Source organism: Puccinia triticina, chromosome 13A (assembly GCF_026914185.1).
Source record: "Puccinia triticina chromosome 13A, complete sequence".
NCBI classification, from domain to species: Eukaryota; Fungi; Basidiomycota; class Pucciniomycetes; order Pucciniales; family Pucciniaceae; genus Puccinia; species Puccinia triticina.
This window is the reverse complement of record NC_070570.1, coordinates 4,343,060-4,351,690: the sequence shown is the minus strand read 5'-3', so window position 1 is coordinate 4,351,690 and position 8,631 is coordinate 4,343,060. Positions and strand designations below refer to the sequence as shown.

Sequence of the window (8,631 nt, the reverse complement as noted above, 5' to 3'; positions counted from 1 at the left end):
CATCTAGCATGTCAGATGAGGCGTAATGCCTCGCCACGCGCCTCGGCTGGAGCTAAGGGCCGTACAGGGCGGTAAGGGGAGAATGGAAGCCGATGCCCCTGGATGAGAACCTCTTGTCTCAAGGTCTAGGGCCCTCTCCTGGACCTAGCTCCTTTCCCCCAGCGCTCTCTACGTAGAACCCACTCTACTCCGCTTCCCGCCAAATCCCATCCTCCTCACCTTCCAGACTGCTCCATCCTCCGAGCCTAAAATTTCTCAACCACCCGCCCGCCCTGCTGATCATAAGTCTAAAGCTAGACCCACGCGCCAGCGTGGGGTCTAGCGCCTGTGCCATAACACCCTCAGGTGTTCTATGCTTCGGAAGGATCCAATCCGACGCTGTCTCCTCCCTCGGGAGCTTCTCCCGGACAAGACTTCCCTCTTGGGAATCTTGAGCCGGGAGAAGTTGATTATAAGAGGCTTAAAGCGTAGGATCGGGGATCATCCTCCCCCGACCCACACACGAGGGTCTTGGGAAGCCACCCCCTGGTTTCCGGGACCCTCAGAATGTAAGCAACCATCAAGGCAGGCCAGGCCTGACTTATGAGTAGGCCGCGGCTAAGTGCGGCAGGAGAGAGCCGTGAACCCTACGCACGCGTGAGGGGCACGCGCCCCCCCCTTCGGGCTCTGTCGGCATTCAGCAGCAAAGTCCTGACACGCGCTACGCGCAGTCTCCCCGCGGCGCCCAGGTCAGAATGGACGGGAGCGGATAAGAGTTTTTAACGGTCAGAGCGTTCAACTTACAGTCTACGCAGACCCGGTTTGAACCATCCGCCTTCTTTACCAGGACTAGACTTTCAGGGCGGCTGCGCCGCTGCTTGTCTGAGTTTATGTACAACCAGAACTTCTGCCCCCATTCAAAAAGCCTGTTAGTTGACTCTGTGCACCTGCCACCATCTCTCACAACCCGCCGGCGCAGTTGGGATAAATTTGCTCTGTTGAGAGGAATGTGAATCTAGCACCAGTTGACAAGCACAAAGAAGAGACCAGGAGTTGTGCACAAGAAAGAAGCTCGCCATTGGGTGCGCAGTCAAAAAAATTTGTGTTAACACCAGAGGCAGAAGAAGCAGACAGACAGAGTAAAAGGCCTTTTATTAAAACACCCACCGGGCAATAAAAATGTGTTCTGGTTAGGAAGACATGTAAGGATGCGGGGATGAAATGGGGACCTATGGGCAACAGTGCAACAAATGTAATATGTGTATTGTACAGGCATATACATTATATCTTATTTATATTTGAATAAAAAATGTCTTGGTGTATTTGTATTGCATTGGTCACCCAATACAATACAATACAATACATTTCGAAAAAAAATGTATTGACCATGCCAATCCACAAAATATTACATTTGGCAAGAGCAATACATTATGCAAAAAATACATTGTATTGTATTGGATAAAAAATACAATACAAATACAATGTATATGCTATACAAAATACATGCCATATACAAATACATGTATAGTATTTGTTGCACCATTGCTAGTATGGGCCAGATTCTTTGGGTTGACAGACTCTTCCAAGGTCTTTGATTTCAGGCGGGCCCAATGCAGCCCTGGTGATGGGATACCAGCAAGACGGTCAACATGGATCCCATGGCTCTTGTTTGCTAGGCAGGCCACCACCTTGTAAAGAAACATGATCTGTCCCCCCTCCCCTTCCCCTTCTTCTCAGTCTTCTGTCTTTGCACCAAGTTTGTCTTCTAGGAACTTTGTGGGGTAGATTTGCACCCTTTCCGGATATTTCAAAAAAATTGAAAATCACTGGATCAAAGAGAAACACTGTGTGGTTGGATTTGAGAAGAGTATGTGATTCAAATTGACTGTGATCTCATTCCATTGAGGATAATGGGTAATGAATACAGTCTAACAACCCGGAGAAATATGAGTAAGGGACAGAGATTGAGAGTGAATGGTAAAGAGAGGAAAAAAAAGCAGCAGATGGAGGCGAGATGGTCAAGGACTGCATAGGGGATAGCAACTCCGTCATAAGTACTGCTGCCTTAGCTGAGCTCATCAATGATGACCAAGGGGCGCGGGATGGCCATCCAGAGGATCTTTGCAGCGTTGATGATCTTGACCATGAACGCGCTTTGGCCCTGGGCCAGTTCCTCAGACATGCCCATCCGGGTGTAGCAGCCATCAAAGAGCCCAACTGTTGCGCGTTTGGCCGGCACAAAACTTCCCATCTGCACCCCAACGGAGGATCCATTCAATGCCTTGCAAGCCAGTTTTCTCAAAAGTAACACTCACTTGGGCCAGGAGCACAATGCATCCACTCATCTTTGTGGTCACCAAATTACCGCCCCAATTATGTCCAGTCAAGATCATCATTAAGAGGCTGTTAGGAGTGAATTCACACTTATTGGGGACGAGTGTATTATTGATGATTTTTTCAACAATAGGGTCGCGCCCCTTGAAGATTTTGATGGTGGGATGTGGGAAAATGCGCGGTCTGGCGTACCTGTTCTTGCCGGCCACCCCGGCGAGACTGGTCCTGCATGGTCAAAAAAATCAGTGCTCTCTCATCAAAGGTGTTCAGAAACAAAAAGGGGGCCGACTAAACCAATCTTCTGCTTTGAACCACGGCAGAGAGATCGCCAGGACCTGGTCGGACACCAGCGCCAAGTTCTTGGCCGTGGGCCCGTAGCCTTGCGGGAGCTTGGACATCAAAGCCGGTGGGCTAGGCTAGTTCAGCCTGCCCAAAGTGGCCAGCACGCAGACCAGTCTTCTCACCACACACCAGCGACTCATCATGGCATCCCAAGCGGAGGAGAAAACCAAAGTTGGTCAAGCAGATGATGGGCTGGGGGGATCAGAAGGCCCAGAAGAGACGAACACCACCACCACGCGCCTGTTTGACCTCGACTCAAGCATCCTTCTCAGCCACCTCGAGTCCACGCTCATCCGGAAAGCCTTCCATCTTGCCCCCTCTACCTCCTCCGCGGCGCCTCCTTCTGGCACAGGCTCTGGAGCCGAGCCCGATTGGGGATGGGACATGCATGCGCATCTGGACCAGGATCTGGGGCTCAGTTGGGCGGCGCGGGATGCGAATAATCTGCATGAGAATGCGGATGTGGATGTGGTCACTCGGGACGGTGGACATTTGAGTACACATGCCCTTCTCCGCTGAGAACCCGGATCCGGGCTCCGGGTCCGGGACTCATAAGAAGTCGCGCTGGGGACTTGTGGGTCCAGTTGGGGTTTATCGCCAGCCTGAAGGCCCACTTGTCTGGGCTGTTAACGACTCTGAATACTCTTTCTTCTTGAATGCTTCCTTGTAGACTGTTTATAGTGTAATTCACTGGTGTGGGCAGGAAGATTGGAGAAACCAAGTTATGGAAAATCTGTACTGCTGTAAGGCTCAAAACTTTGCTGCATTCAAGGCTGGGCTTCTACCCGAAACGCGGGTGATGGTGCTCTACACCATGTCTGTGAACGGCCACGCAAGGGGGTGGTGAAAACGGAGAGTATACATATTCTGGTTAGGTTGGGTTTGAGGGGGTGAATGGGAATTTTCAGTTTGGGACTGGATTGAAACATCCTGTCCGAGTTTGGATTGGAGGTTAATGTCCGGGTTGGGATTGAAGGCAGGTGAAGGCTTTCCAGGTTGGAGTGTACATTGGTGTAAGAGGGGGGAATTGGGTTGGGTGAAGGTGTTTCAGCTGAGGTGCCCTTGAAAAAAAAAGTCGGGTGCTTGAATATATAAAGAGAAAGCTGCTGCCTCACAGGAATTTCCCCTGCGGCTCCAGACATTGGCTTCTTTATGCCGCCGGAGCCGCCTGTTACAATGGGGGCTTATAGGGAAATGGGGGATTGAGGCTGGTTAGCTGGACTCGCGCCAGCCTTGTGGTTAATTCCACTTGAGGGAAAGGGGGAAGGCAAAGGCCAAACCCATGATCCAAGATTCCTCAAATCACTGTTTTATTGAAACTTAGATTAAAGGTGCCGACCATGGTGATTTTGATGGTCGGATGATTCCGTCATGGAGGGCCTCTTTGACAAACGTTTTGATCAGCTGGTGCTCGTGCGGGGAGTAGTGAACTTTAACAGGCGCATGGTTACCGGTATCTATGACATGTTCAAACTCTTTGTTGCCTGGGAGTCCCACGATTTCGCGGAAACACTCTGGCGCTGTTTTGTACGCCACTTGATGGTATTTGTTAACAAACTCCTTCCCAGCCACGATCAACGAATTAAGACCATTTCGAGGTCGGTTGGAGGAGTTATACGGTCAAACATATACTGCCTTGCCTTTGTTGTTGATAAAGCTGTAGCTCAGATCATTGTAATCTGGCACGGCCTTTGTCAAACACAGCCATGGCAGGCCCAAGATCAGATCCATCTTGGGCAGGCAGATTAAAAAGGCTTTGACCTCGGTACAATTGTTATCAATACACAGTCGAAAGCGCCCTTTATACTTGACCGTGTCTACGGTTCCATTGGCCAGTCTGACGTTTCGGGGTTCGATCTGGATTAAATTGATTTCACGTTGTTCGTGTAATTCAAGAGCAACCTGAAGGTCAAGATAGATCGCCCCGGCGCCGGAATCAATGATGGTGTCGCAAATGACCCCTCTGATCCCAAACTCGTATCGCGGGAAAGATTTCTCAGGTCCAATATTCTAGAGCACTAAGTTAGCGCTTGTGGTTAATTCTGCTGGAGAATCTCCCATCCAGATGATGCTAGACTGATCGGACAAAGACTCAATTTCATTGTTGTAGGATTCTTTATCAGAAGACAGGTGTAGCCACTCAGTGTCGTCCGAGCCTCTTAGCTTTTTTCGCGCCAAGTCAAGCGAGTCTGCTAATTTCCTTTTGATCAAGGAGGGGCCGCCGAGGCGTTCCACATTCACACAGTTGAGTTCTAGCTCCCTGGTCAAACCGTGTCGTTCCGCACCCGGAATGAAGTGTTGAGCACGGGGGTTTAGGGATGGCTGTACCTTCTCGCAGAGTAGCTGACTTTCTTTTTCTCGCCCGACGGAGTCCCACAAGATTTGGTTCATCCTAGCAATAGATGCGTTGAATTTTTGTTCAATATTTCTTGCAATTTCTTCAAGGCCTTCTTTAATATAATTTTGAGGTTTGGGAAAAGTTAGAACGGGCGGTTCGATAAAGAAAAGTTTTTTCCTTGGTACTTCCTTGTTTGAGTCCGGTTCGTCCAGATCAATAAGGTTTAACATAGGTCGGGATTTGCCTTTCTCATTCTTATATTTAACTAGAGGATAAAGCGGCTGCGCCGCTGCAGAGCCCAGGTGCCCAGCTCAACTCTTTTACTCTGTGGCAGCAGTTCATGTGTGTATGCTTTTTAATCCTGAATATACAGAATGTTTTTAGATATTTACCATCCAGGTTGACTTATATGTGGTGCACAAAACAATACCTCAACAATGAGCAACTTCAATTATCTAAAATTCCCAAGCATCATGTTGAGTTATTGTATTTAGGTTTATCTCTGCTTTACATATTTCATTTATGTATGTAGTACACCTGGGCCCAGCAGACGTAGAAGGACTCTTTCCTCATCCTTCCACCACCATCACCACTTGAACCGCAACGTGTCCGCTGGTCTCAGTTATCAGCTTAGTTCATCTTATCACATGATTTTTCTATTAGGGGGGGTGGGGTTCACAACAATCAAAATTTGCAAAAATTTAGGGCCCATGTCTGTTGAGGAAGCTCACACAAATAATGATTTTGTCACCATGTATCATATCAAAGTTCTGTGTGTGAGATTGTATTTTATTAATTGCAACATCTAAAGTGATTCTTTTGTTGATTTCCCTGAATTAGTCAGGTGCTGGGGCAGCGGGTGGTTTGAGAGGGCGTGCATGTAGCCATACACCTACCCAGCCAGACCAATATCCCAGAAGATAGAAAAAAAGAAAGCAGTGAGATAGATGATGATACATGGCCAATTAGGGTAACTATGCAGGCCACTGAAGTATGAGGATGCAGAAAAACTTGCTACAATTCATTGAGAGAAAATGGGCCCTCACTGGTTTGCAGGGAGTTTTTCATTTTCACCCAAACCTGTGGGTTTATTTTTGAGGATTCCTGGAGGATTCTCAAATGGCCTAATACCCCCCTGCAGCGGCGAAGTTGCCTTCTGTGTGACGAGTTGATTGATCGACTGTGCAAACAGATCGTAGCCTGCCGGAGCGACCGGGATAGACATCTGATTCGAGCCAGGAGCAGCATTGCTCGTCGCCGACCCGGGCTTCCCCCTGCCCCAGATGATGATGAGGCTGCCGCCCGCAGCTCTAGACTCGAGTGCCAAGGATCTCTCGGATGTAGTTCAGACTGGTGAATATCGGCTCGGGATCGAAGAACTCGAGACATGTCAGCACCAGTGGGAAGGATTGATGAAAACAGTTTGAAGAGATCAGGATCTGGTCTTGGTAATCCATCCAGCTTGATAAAAGATGTATGTAATCATCGATCACTGTGTTTTCACATGACGCCATCCAAATCAACGAAAACAAGATCATTTTGATCATGTCATTTTTTAGAAAAATACAATCAAGAGCGAAACATTGTTCTCGTTGAGGAGAGGGAATACACGATTACTCTGGCGTTCGAAGGCAAGTTGGACAGCCGAGAGAAAGTTAGGATCGGTTCGTTCAGGGAACGCGGCGACGATCTTGGAAGTGATCCAGAGATAACTGGAGCAGCCGGAAGCCTCGAAGCCTGCAGTGACCTCCTCTAAGACGGAGCCGATGAGAGGCAGACAGGCTTCGCCGTAGAACGTCAGCCCGCGACGGATCAGCGCACAGATACGATCCGATAGCTTGATACTGCTCCCATATTGCTCCAGGATCTCAGAGATAACCGTCCAGATCTCGCCCATCAACTTGAGACAGTCCGGCAGCAGGTCTCCTTCCAGTCTGCCGATGATCAAAAGAAACATGTCTAGGCGCTCCAAAAGATCTATCAAGAAACATCACGAAATTCAAAATCAACTTAAACCCACAACATCAAATTATCAGGAATCTAACAGGGGAAATAGGGGTAAAAGAGCTGACCTAAAACATTTTGCTGTACTTGCTTGGTGGGTGCCTGCTTCCTGGCCGCAATGTTGTGCAGTCCTTCTACAGGAGGCATGCAGATTGTGGACATGGCGGCAGCGCCTTGAGGGGCAGGAAGACCAGCAATGATATGTGCAATGGCTGCAGAGACTTTGTTCATATCATCCTGACCAAGGGTCAAGCTCATGTTTTGATAAAACGAATGCAATTGAGGAAGATAAGTGATCAAATGCTAGGAATGAACAGGAGATAATAACTATCAGCTGTTATTAGCAGGAAAATCAAGGACAAAAAAAAGCCTACCTGGGCACAATCCCGACACAATTTCATGGCTTGGGCTGCGGCTTGTCTGATCAAAGCCAGAAGAGATGTATTGGAGTTGGAAGGAGATTCCGTTGGGATGAAGATTGGTCCATTCGGTGTAGCGGCAGAGGACAAGGATAGTAGCGTATTGGATCTTAGGATGTGCGGGTAGTCTAGGGATGATGTCCATGATCATCGGGAGGACCCCGTCCTCTTTGAGATCCACCTTGGCGCCCATGGTTCTCATCAAAAATAGGGGTGCTTTGATATCCTGCCACTTGACGTTTGAGTTGCTTGGCATGGCTTGGACAATGATGTCATATGAAATTTGGATCTTCAAATTGCCAACAATCTCTTGAGGGAAGACGGTAAGAAACTCAAGCAGGACCGGGACGGTTTTAGGGTCCTTGCCAAACTTCTCTATCAGATTGGTGACGACTGTGGGCCATTTGGGGAGTTGTAAGGCCAGATCGGCCAGAGACAGACAAAGCTGGACGAGGATGATTTTGGAGGAGATGATCAAATCCTGGCTCAGGGCCGTCAAGAGCGAGTCCCTTAGCTGTAGTCTGTGTGGCTCGGGAAGTTGGTCAAGGTCGAAGGTGATCTAGATCAGACAATCAAGCGCAATCAGTCTCACTAATTTCATCCATGATAAATAAAAGAAAAGTCATATTATGTGGCTTTACCTTTGCACAGAAGGTTTGAGCAGCAAAAAGTTTACATTTGATCGGTGCCTCTTGTGTTTTGAGTATGACATCGGATGTGATCCATGCTTTGTCCTTACATTGATCACATAAAATGGTTAGTTGATCTATTCTGAAGACAAGCGCGTTCCGGGAGATAATCAGGCTACGGCTGGTGCCTGGGGCCACCGGCTGCGGCTTCCTCCCCATCGTCGTGCTGCCTACCGTTGTCTTGGGCACGGTACGCAGGTTGTACCAACGGGAAGAGTGTTGTGGCGGCGGCCGTAGTTGCCAAGGCGTGGCAGTGTCAACACAAATGGCATGGCGGATGTTTTACCAAGACCGCATATCTATAAAAGACGGCTGTTTTAGGTTTAATGAAACCCCAGGGCGTCCTCTGCCGCTGTACTTCCAGCGTGCGGTTCGTCCTCAACCCCCTCCGCTGTTGCACTTGCACAGTTTGAGGGGCTCTACTCGGTGGCCCCCCTTTGCATAATGCCTTCAATGCGGCGCGCTGGGGGCCATCCACCCACTATTTTAAACCCTGCTAGACAGGGATGGATAGTGGGTACAGCTT

The 8,631-nt window shown here is 48.8% G+C and overlaps 3 protein-coding genes across 3 annotated transcripts; 1 reads left to right on the top strand and 2 right to left on the bottom strand.

The window, feature by feature from the left end:
- Positions 1–2,044: 2,044 nt before the first annotated feature.
- On the bottom strand, positions 2,045–2,711 carry PtA15_13A387 (uncharacterized protein; the record flags this gene model as incomplete). The annotated part of the gene is made up of 3 exons (XM_053162579.1): positions 2,045–2,230; positions 2,295–2,538; positions 2,608–2,711. 3 exons carry the CDS (start codon positions 2,709–2,711, stop codon positions 2,045–2,047), a joined length of 534 nt encoding a protein of 177 aa, XP_053026542.1.
- An 85-nt stretch (positions 2,712–2,796) lies between these two features.
- Positions 2,797–3,174, top strand: PtA15_13A386 (uncharacterized protein; the record flags this gene model as incomplete). The annotated part of the gene is made up of 1 exon (XM_053162578.1): positions 2,797–3,174. One exon carries the CDS (start codon positions 2,797–2,799, stop codon positions 3,172–3,174), a length of 378 nt encoding a protein of 125 aa, XP_053026541.1.
- A 3,374-nt stretch (positions 3,175–6,548) lies between these two features.
- Positions 6,549–8,264, bottom strand: PtA15_13A385 (uncharacterized protein; the record flags this gene model as incomplete). Its single annotated transcript, XM_053162577.1, has 4 exons — positions 6,549–6,970; positions 7,066–7,300; positions 7,391–7,975; positions 8,058–8,264. 4 exons carry the CDS (start codon positions 8,262–8,264, stop codon positions 6,549–6,551), a joined length of 1,449 nt encoding a protein of 482 aa, XP_053026540.1.
- Positions 8,265–8,631: the final 367 nt, after the last annotated feature.